This window comes from Rhodamnia argentea, chromosome 9, assembly GCF_020921035.1.
Source record: "Rhodamnia argentea isolate NSW1041297 chromosome 9, ASM2092103v1, whole genome shotgun sequence".
In the NCBI taxonomy this organism is placed as follows: domain Eukaryota; kingdom Viridiplantae; phylum Streptophyta; class Magnoliopsida; order Myrtales; family Myrtaceae; genus Rhodamnia; species Rhodamnia argentea.
Window position 1 is genome coordinate 15,450,850 of NC_063158.1, and position 15,336 is coordinate 15,466,185.

The 15,336-nt window shown below is 40.3% G+C and overlaps 1 protein-coding gene and 2 long non-coding RNA genes across 6 annotated transcripts; all 3 read left to right on the forward strand.

The window, feature by feature from the left end:
• Positions 1–1,031: 1,031 nt before the first annotated feature.
• LOC115756009 lies at positions 1,032–1,722 on the forward strand. The gene is made up of 3 exons (XR_004017193.2): positions 1,032–1,181; positions 1,336–1,457; positions 1,589–1,722. It is a non-coding gene; the product is annotated as an uncharacterized LOC115756009 (long non-coding RNA).
• A 1,620-nt stretch (positions 1,723–3,342) lies between these two features.
• Positions 3,343–4,389, forward strand: LOC115756010. Its single transcript, XR_004017194.1, has 3 exons — positions 3,343–3,747; positions 3,939–4,326; positions 4,366–4,389. It is a non-coding gene; the product is annotated as an uncharacterized LOC115756010 (long non-coding RNA).
• Positions 4,390–5,235: 846 nt separating this feature from the next.
• Positions 5,236–10,341, forward strand: LOC115756008 (probable E3 ubiquitin-protein ligase RZFP34). 4 transcript variants are annotated; one of them, XM_030695675.2, is made up of 13 exons: positions 5,245–6,271; positions 6,378–6,550; positions 6,739–6,993; positions 7,076–7,163; positions 7,987–8,046; positions 8,153–8,185; positions 8,288–8,365; positions 8,686–8,729; positions 9,151–9,191; positions 9,286–9,368; positions 9,578–9,669; positions 9,780–9,891; positions 10,039–10,341. In XM_030695675.2, the coding sequence occupies exons 3-13, from the start codon at positions 6,785–6,787 to the stop codon at positions 10,147–10,149; spliced, it is 951 nt and encodes a 316-aa protein (XP_030551535.1). In that variant the 5' UTR covers positions 5,245–6,271; positions 6,378–6,550; positions 6,739–6,784; the 3' UTR covers positions 10,150–10,341. The 4 variants fall into 4 exon arrangements, with proteins under 4 accessions (XP_030551536.1, XP_030551535.1, XP_030551534.1 ...); XM_030695676.2 differs by lacking the exon at positions 6,378–6,550 and having other exon boundaries at positions 5,236–5,379; XM_030695674.2 differs by having other exon boundaries at positions 6,378–6,993.
• Positions 10,342–15,336: the final 4,995 nt, after the last annotated feature.

The following is a 15,336-nucleotide window of genomic DNA, read 5'->3' on the forward strand; positions in this document are numbered from 1 at the left end:
AATTTTAATTAAAAAGAGATAAAGTTTGGGTTTGTAACACTAGTTCAAGATATTCTGAGACAAAATGTTTCAGGACAATTACAAAAAAATAAGTGAGCCATGAAGTATCAATCCGTCTAAGTTGGTGACTTAAATGTTGAATCGTTATACTTGATGGTATGCTATATCGAAAACATGTTGCATTTCAATTGTGGGCTTCTACACCGACATCATTTCTATGGGCTCTACGACTATCTGACGCCCAGCCGATTTTCGGTGTCAACACCATGCAACGATATTTTCCTGAAATCCCGAATATATATTTGTACTCACAATCAATTGAGGGCAAGTCATTGCGCCAACTACCACCTTAATTTGTAGCAACGATGAAAAGCCAAGATAGAAAACGCATGCCCGTTCGCTGCAGCTTCTAGAAATTGCTCCTCGTTTCCTCTCTTTGAAAATGAAAACGAAGCATGCAAAAAAAAAAAAAAAAAACCATGAAAGTAACTTCCGAATGGCTCTATAATCAGTATTTCTATAAATTGGAAATGCCGGTGCTGAATAAAAGCCAAACGGTGGAAATTGTAAAAAATTTCACAAAAGAGTAAAAAGTAAAAGAAATCACGAGTGTAAGCAACACAGGTGAACCTAATTGCCCCATTTAGGCCCACTTAGAGACCATTGTCTTTGGGCCACTTGACCGTGGTCAAAAGAACACTGATGGGCCTCTCGGCGGCTCCTCCCGCCGTTACGTTCCGGTCAGTTGCTGCCTGAGAACTATCGATACCGGTATCGACACGCGATACGACATATCGCCATATTATTATTAAAAATAGAGAATTTCGACACGTTGAGACATGTTATATATTAAATGTATATTTTTAATAAATTTATATTTTGATCTTTAATTTATTGAAAAGGGATTAAAATAGCGTATCGGGATGTTTGACTCACATGTTGCTAGCGTATCTAGAATGCTGGTAATGGCCGGTCATGGCCAGTCACATATCGGTGAGTGTCGAGAGAGTATTGGACACGTACTGAGCGTAAGTGCTTCATGGACTGCTACACGTCAAGGTGCAGCCACCCCGCCGTTGTTCTTGCTCATCCATGGTCAGGTGCCTCTAGATCATGGAGGAGGTAGAACATCAAATCGAACACAAAGCTGAGGTGGAAGATGAAGGGGCCGCGAGGCTAAGGTCCTTATGCGATTTCAGTTACTGCTTGGGTGTTCTTAAGGATTAAATCGTTCGTTTGAGCTGATGGGTCATGAAACCCTGTTGATTGAGTTCGAAGTCTTACTTCCCACCGCGATTGCCATCGTTTGGATGATGCGTTTGCTTTGTTACGGAGAACTATTTGCTGCCCTGCGATTTGGGATGGGAAAGAATTGAGATCAAGATCTTCTCGTCTCGCATTGTGAAGAAAATGATCACCCCGATTCCTCCGGTGTTTCGTTGGTCCTAGCCCCAGTGGTTGGTGCAGTTGCCTTCTTCTCGTCGGTTTTGACGTGGAAGATCTCGACTCAGTTTGCTTTAACTTTCCTTGTTGGGATCCTTGGAGTTTGTGTCAGGTTCCTCTCACATGGTTTTCTTGTCTGCCGTAGGTATTGGTGTTCTTATGGTCCTGAAGACTACCGAGACGATGAGTCTGGTGTTGTTGACACTTCGAGCGTGAAGCCTGTATTAGGGAAGGGGAGTAGGCCTGGAAGACGTCCCAGGATGAGGGGACTCGTTTGCCAGAAAGTGATGTCTATGCTTTACGTTGCAATACCTATAGATGATATGATGCAGCACCGCATGGAGCTGGTGCAGAGGCACGGGGGGCCCCTCAACCGTGATGATTTTCTCTGTAGGAACGATGATCGTAATATGGAAAGGCTTGTTCACAATTCTTCACATGAGTTGGATGAAGATGATGAATGCAGTGTAGAGATATGGATGTGACATCATCAGAAGTATGTCTTCTCCTATCACGAGGGCACTAATACAGAACCTTTTATAATGGGCATACAGACAAATTGGCAACTGGAACAGATGCTGCATCATGGGCAGAATGGCTCCGTTGCTATGCATTCATCCTTTGGCAGGAATAAGCTGAAGCTACCCTCTCTTTCCCCCATCAGCCAACCACCCACATGGAGGAAAAGGAAAGATGGTCAAAACTATTCGAAAATTGAAATTGATATCAAACAAGTTGCCCAAGGATAGAGAGCACTGTGAGCATGATAATAGTCGGGATACATGCGTCTGGTTAATACTGTTGTCCCAGGAAAATGTTAGGAACATGAGAGAATGATAGTGTCACCAGAGGTGAGGTAATCATCTTTTCCCTAATGAAATAGTAGTTGATAAGAAGTGGGATGATTGTGGGCTTGACTGTAGGTTTCTGGTATTGCTTTTATATACCAAGTGAGTACCATAGCAATGGCACCATTTAGTTTCTGGATTCCGTGCCTGTGCTTATGACAATTACCAACTTAATTCAGACGTTAGGCTTGCCTCTGACAATAGCACAAGGATTCTTAGTATCTATAACTGCTGACCTGTTTTTTGAGACTGGATGGTATCCAAAACCTGTTTGAGTTATGATATCTTTTCTCGACATTATCCCTGATGCACCTTACTTGCTTTCGATACCTCCCATAATGCCATTCCATTTGCCTGGATCATTTCCTTCTCCCTCATCTGTCAAAGTATTCGTAAATTGATTGGTCCCCTTTTCTAGTGGATGATTGTTCCTTCAAGGTCTCTGTTATGAGGTAAACCATGTTATAATTTCCTTGAGTTATTAGGGAAGAAAAAGAGAAGTGAAAAATATGAATGTTGAGCTCATCCTATTTTCAGAGAGGCATTTCGATGTTGACTACTATTATGCCTCTGGCGTGTTTGTTGTGCTTGGATAAGAAATCTTCTAAAGCGAAGCTGCCATTCTGGTGTACAGAGAGAGATGTTTAGGCTTTTAGGCTTCATCTTGTGCTGCACAAGAACAAATGCAGTTGAGGAGTTACATGCAAGTATTTGTTGACCAGATTATTTCAGAGAATGGTGGTTACCCCGTATAGGTATAGTTAACCAAATCTAAAATCTGAAATCTAAAATTGTCCTTCTTGAATTGTAATTTGTTGATGGCCTTAAAAAGTATAGTTGCTCAGAACTTCGATGCCTCTCTTGTCTTGCAGATGCTTTGACTAATGGTATGAAGTCTTTGCCAACAGCTGGTCCCGAACCCCAGGCTGCAATTGAGTCTTACCACCTGAGATCGAAGTTATAAGCTTTTAGACAATCAATATTGCAAGAATTGATTGGTTGATCCAAATGTTGGCAACTGAATACCACCCTTTATTTCGGTCCTGAACTCATCAGGAACATCATTAGCATCCAAGGTTATAGGCAGGCCTTGCTTTCTCTACTGCAGAAAGCCCCCGACGATCCTATTGTTCCTGATCATGCCATTTTACGCACAACCCAGTTGCATCAGGAAATTAAAGGCTTGGAAGAGTTGTCTAATAGTGGGCTGCTGCAACCTCTTCCTGCTCAAGCGGATGCGCAGCTTGCTGACTATGTTCAGCTTTTTCCGCCTCCTTAACTTTGCAACCAGGGAGTACCTCAGATGTGCTGATCAAAGCATTTTTATTCAGATGGCAAGGCCTATAGTCTGCTGTCTAGTCTGGCGGACTCGGGAGAGATACCATGGCCTAAGCATGCAGAGAGCTTTAAGGCAATATCATTATGATTCGGAATCACAGATACTCCGCTTGAGCAGGTATCTTGTCATATATATATACTTTCAACTGCTCAGAAGGTGCTGAGGAAGATGTATTGCAAAAGAAAATTTTGTTAGTTGTTCACAAGTTGCTGGTTTCTTTCATTGTTTTTATCTTGCTAAGTTCGGTTTGTCGTATATCTACTCTTCGGCTTATTTATTTGAGATTGAGTGATCCCCTTGGACTGCAGAAGCGCCGGGGGTTGAAGTTCGATCCCTGTTCATTGATCCGGCTCGTGGACAGTCGAGGAGGTTGCTCATCCTTTCCCGCGGTGCAAGCGCCTTCGTTAACTTAATCTCTTTGCACCCGCCGGCAATGACATTCATACACCACTCGAAGCCAATAGCTGAAATGAGTTGGAAGAGCATCGGTTTAAAGGAGTCCGATTCCGTGCAAGGTTGGTGGCTTCAGCTTCTGCTACAGCTCCGCTGTACAGCTTTGCTTGATGCTGCACAATCCTCTGTGGTTGCTGGAAATGTTATCAATAGTTTTGAAGTTACCAGCTAATTGAAGCATTTCGCGCGAGAATTACCGCACGTCGCAATGACACGTGACATAACATAGCAAATCAATCAAAGGTTTCAACCCAAAAACAAAAAAATAATAAAAATTCAAAGGCGAGTGATTTCAATATCGAAATGTCATGTAAGATGACAAGTATAATACGCGAGCAAGATGATTTGGTTAGTCATGCCACGTCGGTCGTGTACTTAAAAGCATAAAGTACTTCACGTGAGCAAGGTACTTAGTGAATTTAATTCTTCTGATTAGTGACCAATCAAATTAAAACATATCATTTGATCAAAAAAAAAATCCATACCATAATCGACTGATGTTACAAGTGATTCGATCGCCTTTTAGATTGGATCTTAGAAGACAATGACCATTCGAATTAGGTTAATTAATATCCGGATAGACTTGATTTGGAATCATTCGATTTAATTAATATTCAGATAGACTTGATTAGGAATCATTCGATTTTCAAAGCATTGATCGCCCAACAGAAAGCAATAATTTCGTTTCACATTTGAAAATTTTGTTTCTTTGTAATCTTTTTCGAATTTTTTCAACCGACCAAAACATTAAGCCGGAACTCTAATGACGACCGTCGACGTCACTGTCAACCGCCCTTGTCCTTTGGTCGGATTTGTCAACAGCCTTCTCGGACGCAAGAAAATATCTCAGGCGATCTTCCCCAAATTGTCGTGACACGTGTCGCCGGCCAACGGACAACTTAGCTGTATCGTAGTCAGCAAACCCCGCCGTTGATGTCAAGCCAACGGATCTTCTATCGTCTACTCGCGTGACCACGCCGAAGACCGTGATCAAACGGTTGTTATTGCTCTACAGCTTCATCATGCGGAACCCGCCATATATCTCAGCCGTTGGATTGATCAACAGGTGCTTACGTAATTTCATACGCGAGCTGTTTAGAGATAAAAGCGGAAAGCCGCTGTGGCCTGTTCAATACAGCCGTCGTTTTCCGACCTATAAAAAGGCCATTTTTCGAGCTATTTCAGGCATCGGTTCAACTTCTCTCCGGCCAGCTCTGCGACGCCGACGGAGCTGAAACCTAATCGGAGTTTGCTGAGCTGCTTCCTCCGTTTCCCGATCAGGAGTGCGGATTGAAAGTTCGTTGTGCCTTTCATTTTTTCGCCCCCTGAATTCGCTTCTACTGGCTTGTTTGGATCACTCGCGATCTTCTTCTTTTTATGTCTGATTGCTGCGATTTTGACACTGTTCGCGTAGCAGACGCGTCATGTGCATTTCGAGCCTTGTTTAGTCTCGTCTGAGAGAGTTTGATCGGGGAGAGAGCAAAAGCGGATGTAGGTCTCAGGTTTTCTCTTCGGTTCCTTGAAACGTATGCGCGCTCTTGGCATCTGTTTAATTCTCGGGATTAGCTGCTTCAGTCTAATCAAGTCCGCAACGGGTACGATGTTTCTAGGTAATGACACCGTGTGATGTGAATCATGCAAGTTAAAGAGATATGATAACGGCGTTTTAGGTAATGTGATTGCTGCCCGCTGGTTAAATCGCCCAAGTGTGACAAATTGGAGTTTTCTTTAGTGTGGTCCACCGAGTTGCTTCATGAGTTGGTTAAGTTTGGGGATTGTGCTGAGATACCTTTGAAGAGGTTATTCTGCGAAGAGGTGATCTTATGCAGCTTGTCGTATTGTGGCGGCAATCTGATCTTAAGATTTGTGATTAGTGCTATTCCATGTGTTCAAAAACCTTCTTGAGCCTGTCAAAGTCAAAATCCATGGAGATTCAATCCTGTAATCTGGGTGCTTTTTCAAGAAGCTCCTCGCCTGGGGAGCTTCACTTTGTGTCGCCCCCCCCCAATTCCGGTTTTGTTTTCCCCTCTCGGTACTGGTGCGGCATTCATTTTAGTGAAAAGTGAGAAGATTATGGTCAGATGAGCTAAATTACGATGGAAGAAAGCTGATGATTCAACATTGGAAGAAATGTTACTCGGAAAATATTTGTCCTCAATGGAAAGTTTCTGCAAAGTTGCAGATTGAGGTAGGGATGTCCTCGAAGGACAATCGCGCTACAAATATTCCTATATTCCCCTAATTTTCATTCTTTAGGAACCAATTGATCACGTGATTTATTGCCTTTACATTAGGTTGGCGTGTCCATTGATCGTGTTCAGTATAATTGGATTTGGCCCAAGCCTCCCAGGTTCCTAAGAGGAATGGAGTAATGATACAGTTCCTTTGTCATTCGTTGAAGTGGGAGGCTCTGGAATTCATCCTTGCTGCGTATATATTGTGTGGATCGTTCTAGCCTGTAGCTTTCGTGAGTTCATCTCTTGGAGTGTTGCTGATTGGAGCCATCAAACTTTCTTTGGATGTGTTCTCTTCTAGCTGATTTCAATCCTTCTTCCAGGAGGAAAGCAATAATAGTACACGGCGCTTCCTGGCTTAATTGGGTCAATGACATGCCTTAATGTGATTGGAGCATTGCTAAATTCTTCTTTTATGCAGGTGCTTGGCAACCTTGTTGAGGATATAAGATCCGAGGAATCATATAATGGGGGAACTGACTGTAGAGCATTCTGAGGATCAGAAATTTGAGTTGAAGAACTTGGAGACCTTGGAGGCCGTCATATGTGAAGATAAAAATAGTGAGAAAGCTGATAAATGCACGCCACAATCAGATGGCAAATGCATGCCCACTGTTTTTCCAGAAGATGTTCGAAAAGTGAATGATTTTCTGGAGAAGGGATGCTCACTCTTTGGGTATATTCTGAATCTGTTTCTTGATATCAATGGTGATGCTTTCATACCATTGTTCTGCTAATTTTATGTGCTTTGTTTGCAGATGTTCACATTATCGGCGGAGGTGCCGCATCAGAGCTCCGTGTTGTAACGAAATTTATGATTGTCGCCATTGTCACAACGAGGCAAAAGTGAGCCTTCTCTTATAAATGTCTTTATGATTTTCAAATTACGTTTGACGTTTTTACAGCTTCCAGTTGCTTGTTGGTTTAGGTAGCTGCATGATTTATTTTGAAGTATCAAAACTTGATAAATGCTAATTTCTTTTGTTTCTTTTTCCATATAGAACTCTGAAATCAATGACGCAGATTATATATATAACTAGATGAAAGAATTGGTGAAATGAATGATGATTTACTTGAGAATATATACAATTTTTTAGGCAGTGCAGAATTTGGTTTCTCTTTGCAGTAACTTTCATTTCAGTTTTGGTTTTTCGGCTATTTTCTTCTTTGAACCCTTGTATAGCTAACGAGCATCTAGGATAAGTGTTCGTCCATGGTCGTGCATTGGAGTTTTTCTTGATTAGATTTTATGTCTACCTTTTGCTTGGTTTTCTAGTTTTGGACCTTCGGTCTGTTTAAGCATTGGTTATTGTCAGTGTGTCTACGTCTTACCTAGGATCAACTAGACAGTTAATTTATGCAGTTGTGGAAGTGTCTCCAGAGTAGGTGACTGCTGTACTGGTGATATGATATGTAGACCTATTTGCATTGGAGAGGATCAAAAGGTTCAAAAGCTTGAGCTTTATGCTTTTCCTGTTTTCTTCCTTGGAGATTAGAACTTTTCTCCAGTCTTGGTGTGATGAGTGCTATTTGCTATCTTAAGAAAGTCACCAATATGCAGCTGTGAAGTGGCCAGTTGGTTTTATATCAAATGTGAACTTGTCTGTGTATTTAGTTTTTCTTCTCTCTCAACTGTATATCTGACTTTGAGCTGCATATTGATTTTCAGAATAGTATCAATGTGGATCAGAAAGGTAGACATGACATGCCACGCCATGAAGTTAGTCAGGTAAATTTTCTCACTTGGAAGATCTTATCTTGTTTGGGTTTGTTAATTTAATCGTGGACTAAACATTGGATGAACATTTTGTACTTTATTCTTTTCGACTTCGCAGGTGATATGTTCCCTTTGTGGCACTGAACAACAGGTGAGAATGAAAACTTCGATCTTGCTTCTAGTTTTCCTGCTTGGATAATCATATTTTGAGGGAGGGAATTTCCAATATATATGTTAGCTGAAACCAATGCAGGTCCAGCAGTTCTGTATAAACTGTGGTGTGTGCATGGGGAAATACTTCTGTGCGACGTGCAAGTTTTTTGACGATGATGTAAGTGGCTTATCTTCCCTGTGTCGCACATTATTTTCAATGTTCTATTTGATTCGGTGGATTTCTTTCCTGCAATGAATTTGTGGTGTGGTGGCTCCCTTCTCCATACATGTCTAATAAAATTTGCGTTCAACCATAGAATCCAAACATGGACATTCTGTCAGGTCCTGTGTCCACTTGCATGTTCAGGAGCCTTTATACATCATTAATAGTAGCTTGAATAATTGTCAAATGAGATTAATGTTAATGTCTGTCAAACTATGTTGTTACATGCTGTCTATTTTAACTTGGAAGAAGCTTACGGTTCTCTTTTATTGCAGACATCTAAAAAGCAATACCACTGCAGTGGATGTGGAATATGCAGGTATTGTTGCTGTCCTTGATTGTTTTTTGAAACTTTGGTTGTTCAGAGATGTTTTTAGAGTTCCTTGTCGAAGGCCTTATCTGATGGATTAGTGATTGCAATTGGGAATTAGCGTGCTGCTGCTTCTTTTATCACCTCACTTTGAAGTTCCTTTTTTTTTTTTTTTTCTCTGAGTCAATTTTTAAGTCAAGATAAGTGAGATTTTCTCCCTGCTTAATGACATTATGAGTTTGGAATATGTTCAAATCTATTGCTTATTTCTTTTCCTGTCCATTGCCCATAATGTGCTGCCTGTCTGTTTATTTCTGCCTCTCCTTTTCACATTATTGTTCTCCTCCCTTTACCCGGTTAATTGTATCCTTTTTAGAGAGGTCATTGTCGTAATGTTTCTCTGATTGGGCTTTCTAACTTTCCTGTCCAGAATTGGAGGGAGTGAAAACTTTTTTCACTGCTACAAGTGTGGTAAGTAAGCCCCTTCTACAGCCTTGGATTGATATTAAATATTGGGTGGTTAAGGGAAGACTGATTTCTGTTTTCGTCTTCACTTATGTTTAAGGCTGCTGTTACTCTATTTCGCACAAGAACAGCCACCCTTGTATAGAAGGAGCAATGCATCATGATTGCCCTGTCTGTTTTGAGGTAAGATTGTATTTGTTTCTGCTTAATTTTGATTCTGTTATGTTTTCAATTTCTCATCTTCTGATCAAAGTAAGAATTGATTGGCTGAATAATAGTGAGCTGAGATAAACTTCAGTATTCCTTGTCATGGAGATTTAGTCAAATTTGCAAATGGGATACGGCATCTTTTGTTCTCGGTGCTTCATGAGTAACCGAATGGTGACTTGCAGTATTTATTCGACTCGAGGAACGATGTGACTGTTATGCCATGTGGACACACAATTCATCAGAACTGCTTGAAGGAGATGAGAGATCATTTTCAGTAAGCTCTTAAAATATCTATTTTTCGCTCATGTAGCTTTCGTGAAATCCCCTGGCTGTTCTTTGGACTTATTCACTAATGTGCTCTGTCATATGCTGAATACATCGCAGATATGCTTGCCCCCTTTGTTTGAAGTCCGTTTGTGATATGTCCAAGGTCTGGGAGAAATTCGATTTGGAGATTGCTGCGACACCGATGCCAGAGCCTTACCAGAATAAGATGGTAAATCATTATCCTCCTTATCATCATCCCCTAGGGAAGTTATACTTTGTTTTTGCCTTAAATATCCATGTGCTTCCTTCCTTTTATGGTGGGAATGTTTGCTCTTTAATTTTGGATGTCATAAATGTAATATGGATTCTTTGACAGGTGTGGATTCTTTGCAACGACTGTGGGAAAACCTCTGAGGTGCAATTCCATGTAGTGGCTCAGAAGTGCTTGAACTGCAACTCCTACAATACTCGCCAGACGAGAGGCTGAGATTTGCTTCTAAGGAGTGTCCCTGGACAGTTATGGTGGATGTGAAGCCGCAATGCATTCACGAAGTGGCATCCCAACATCGACTCGATGAATCATGGCTTTTCTCCAAGTCCAATGTGCTTGTTGGTGGTTTCCATTTTTTCCTCAACATTTTGTACCTGAAAGGAGTTGGGAATTCATGGTAATTGCGTAGCTAAATGCGATCCTGTTTCGATGGGCTGCAATTGAAATGAGTGGGTTTTCCCCAAAAATAATTCTTGTATGGATCGATTGGTCAATGTTCGACTATTCTTTCAATGATCATTTACAAATTCCAGTTGTGTGTCCCTGTACTTTAGGAATCTGACTTCTGATCCTTCCTTTCACTTGCCAGAAACAGAACCGGGACGGGACTTTCTCTGTTCCTTTGCTGCCATTGCTGGTTTTTCTCTGTAATTCAACGGAGTGTTGCGGTTTATGACGTGCTGCCAGAGTTGGCTGCATTTTGATTCTGCTTTAAGTTTTGTGCGGCCAATGGTAGGGGCAAGCACCAACCCGGATTCTCAGTTCTAAGTATTTGGTGTCGGTAATAACCAGTCCAGTTCTCGGTTCACCGAAATATTATTGAGAGAGGAAGGAGCAGGCAGAGAGGAGAGAGGGGGAAAAATGGCGGCCGAGAAGGCAGCAGTGGCTATGGAGAATAGAGATGGAGAAGATGAGTGTGGAACAGTTGAAGGCGATCAAGGAGCAGACGGAGAAGATGATCGTGTTTCTCGGGACAGACATGGAGATCAAGGATCAGCTTACGTCTTTTGAATCCACAAAGCCGACCGATTAGGTGATGGGCGTCCTCTCTCTTTATTGCAAACGAAAGTGACTTGGGACCAAAACTACAACCCATCTATTTATAATAATAATAATAATAATAATAATAATAATAATAACTGGCATATAAAATTAATAATCAGAGGGATATCTTTGGCTGTCGCTGTGGGTCCCACGAAGATTAAGAAGGCAAGTAGCAGGTATCGGACATATATCTTCCTAGCCCTTTTTCGAGTGAAGTGATAAATCATAAAAATAGTCATGATTATGCTTTGCCCCGATTCCAAAATTTTGAAATCGGAAATCACAAGAATAGGTTCCAAATTTCGAAGTGCAAATAGACTCATTCTGAAACTAATCCCTCGTCAATTTTTTTTATATATATCCTTGTTTCATTGTTATTAATTCACTTTGTGGATGGAGAAACTTACATTGGAGTCAGAAGTCATGAGCACTTGACAAGGTGATTATGAGGCTGAAGAATGAGGTATTCTCTGTTTGAAGGACAACTTGCTTGAGTTTTAGCTTCTACTAGCAATTCGTGAGATCCTTATGGAAAGCGCTTTCTAAAAACTTTGAAGCATTGTAATAGTTAAGATGGTTTCCATCGAGGGAGATACTACTAAAAACATCCCTTGCTTTTTTTACCGGCATGCGATTTTTATACCCCCTCTTTCTTAAAAAAAAAATTATACACTTGCACCTTTAGACAACATTCCCTGTCATGGAAAGACAATATTACACTAAGATCTGCCGTCGTCATGACATGGAAGAGAGAGAGAGAGAGACAGAGAGAGCAAAGAAAAATGATCATCTCGGCTCCCTCTATCTCGACACTTGTCTTTTCATCATCGCCATAGTAATCCACATTCAAGAAAAATTATCCAGATGCTGATATAAGAGATCTATCATAGTAGAGCTATTCCGCAAATTCTTAAGATCATCTATGAGAGCACCACTTCCGGGAACTCTGTGATAGTTCGTCTAGTTTACACCCAACCAAAGCCTCGATGGCTGTAGTTATTTGAGAGAGTGAACCCATTTTGAAGTCTATTTTGGCAAGAACGACCCTTCCACCTACGCATTCAAAAGGGTAGTCGTACTTAGAAATTTACCTCCAGGTAAATTTTCTGAACAAAAAAAAAAAAAAACAAACATAGGGAAAGCATAGTGGCCTTTATTTTTACCAACGACTTTTTTAATACTATAATCAACATTTATTGAATTACCATGATGGGAAAAATCCAATATTTATGGAAACGTAAAAACAGAATTCTAATCAAATTATACAATCAGTTTTAGGATTACAACCTGCTAAAACGTGACTTTGGCCGGCCAAAGCATCTGCTAAAAGCATATGTTATATATTATTTTTTCTTAAAAGCATATGTTGTAAATCTTTTTCTTTTTTTCCCTTTTTTCCTCTTTTTATATTAATTATTTTGTACAAATGAAAAAAATAATTAATTTTTTTAAAAAAACATTATTAAAAATATCAACGTCGGCGCCGGCTGTCCTATGTGGCACCGCCGGCATCCACTTCAACGATTTCCGGCCAATGGACTGAATTGGTACCTATTTAAAAAGGTTTAAAACTAAACCGGTCCAATTGAAAAGTTTAGGACTGAATTGGTATCAATGCAATAGGTTTAGGACTCTTTTGGTAAAAATTCTATTTTTTTTTCATTTTTTTCGCTGACTTTGATTGTGGTTGCTTCTTTTCTTTTTTGAGAGAAGTATATTTTGAAGTATGCTCAGTTTACTGCTGTGAATCTTGGTATTCAGCCTCACGAGCCTTAACATATTGTGGCAGTGCATTTCAAAGGTTTCGTAAGATGAAATTGTCGTGAAGTTCACCATTTGATTTGTTGCCTCGTTTCGAACGAACAATTTGGAAGTAGACAATATCTCTATATCGCTGAACTCGTGCAAAAAAAAATTTTTTTTTTCCTTTATTATGTTGCAAGGCTTAATAATAGAATGACAACGGAGAAAGCACATGAGGCATTCTTACAGTTCGACCAAGTCGTTCACGGTAATCTTACGTATTCGTCCAAATGACATGGCGCCCCGTAAGGCTCATGCGGCACTCGGGGTGTAATTTCACCCAAATCTAGGCGACGCCGGGCAATTGCCTCACAGCCCTTACCCAATGGCCGGCAAGGGCCCGGAAACCTTTGTTGGCACCTGAAATTTTTATTGACACATCGAGCATATGTTTTTCTAAATAAATAAAAACAAGATAAAAATGGAGGGGAAGAAAATAAGAAAAAGAGCCGAGTCGGGCATTTTCAATCCGGTCCATCAACATGAAGGCCAATTCAGAAAACTAAAGCCCATCCGAAACGGATAAGCGAAAGCCCGGCTCTCTCCTTGTGCTGCTTTCTCTCCTTTTCTTCGTCACCTCTGAAACAAAAAGAAGACCGCGCGGGACAAGGCGGCGACGTTAGCCTCTCTCTCGCTTGCTGCCGCTGGAAGATTTCCAGAAAATCCATTCTCGTTTCTGGCTCGCCACCGTGTCCCCAAGGCGATGTAGCTATTGCCAGACTGCAGCGAACCGAGAGGCCCCCCCGTCCGGCTCTCTTCTTTTGGCTGGGAAAATCCGAAAAGTTTAGACCTCACTTGAAACTTCGCCGCAGATGCCGTTTAGGTTCTTAGATGAATATCCGAGCCTTCTTCCTTTGATTCAATCAGTAATTGTAGCTTTATCTCACTCCACGATCAGGTAATTCTATTGCTCTTTTCCCCTTTGTTGAGTGATATTGAAAGCCGAGATGTATTCATGTTGTTCGATTAAGTTTGGGCTTGACTTAGCTTAAGATTGGTTTGAGTTGAATCTGATTTTCAAAAGATAGGCTTATTTTCTAATTGAATATGAAAGCCCATTTGTGTGGGTGACCCATAAGAGCCCACAATCAGCCCATATTCTGGCCGGAGCACCGACCTGATGTCCCCATATTTAATAGGAAAATAAAAAATAATAAAAGTAAAATATTCAAAAATAAAAAAGAAGAAAATGGTTAGAAAATAGATATTGATTAGTTAGTTAGGTCTACATATTAGATTTAGCTTAGTGTCTCTCAATTGATATTCATATAGTTTAGAGATTTTAGTGAGTACGTGATTATAGTTTAGTTTTGGTGGATCGATGTTTTAGACATGAATGGGATTCGATTTGATGGTAGCTCATGAGGTTTGATGTCCTAGGGCTTAATAACAAGGTCATGTCTTATTCTTTGCCCGATTCTTATCGGTTTACCTTATCACACTTTTAACTCGCTCGTCATTACTTTCTTAGATCAATCAATTGTAATTCTTTTATATCGTTTTCCTATGCCATGATTTGCTTTATTAATTGAATGGTTAGGTTACCTTTTTAGGATCATAATAAACACCGAGGAAAACATCACAAACACCTAGCTAGTGAGAACCTTAGGATTGAGATATCTTGGACATTTTAGTTGACAAATAATCAGGTTTATGTAACGAAATGGTACTAGTTAGATAACTAGTATAATCAAGTACCCGATTCTAGATCTCTCGTTGAATAGGAAGTGAGGTGTATTCCAATACCTCACGTTATTTCGAGCCAACCTCAATAAGTTAGTGATGACTCCTCATATAAAATTCTCACATGGTTATTCAAATTTAAATGTAAATCGCAACATTGCGCGAGGTAAGAGTTTTGGAGAACCTGTGCAATTGAGAATTGTTGCTCCACTTTTGCATTTTCCCGATACCCCGTGCCGGGAGAGTCACGACAACCCTTAGTGCCCGCCATGCCGCGTGGGATGATCGACATCCACATAAACTATTTTTTGCCAAAATTGATTGGAGACAATCAATTGACAAAGCATAAAGAGGTTTAGGACTGAATTGATACATTTAGAAAATTGTTTAAGATTTTTTTTTGGAAATTTTTCCTCACTAAAACGGATGAAACTACTTATTCCTTGGCACGATGTTCCACCATAGATTAGATCTACATCCCTTAACAAAGGAAAAAGCTTTGATTTGAGACTTTCGATTATGAATTCCTTTAATCTTCCAAAGTAGTTACATAAGACTTCAATTGTCTCCTAAATGTCGTCATTAAGACCATAACCTCATGAAACCTGGAAATAAAATGCTATGTCTCCTTTCTCCTTAGGATCTTCATAACAAATTGCTACAATTTTCTCTACTTAAAATACTTCACCATGTCTATCCCAATCGTTATCGATCTTGTTTTCCTCCTCATCGCTTATTCTATTGTCTACGCTAAATAAATTAGCATAAGGCAGCTCTTGGCCATCACTTTCAATGATGTGAAATTACATGCACAATTTCTGCCACTTCTTCCACAACAAGAGGAAATCTTCTGCAAACTCATTCCTCACCTTT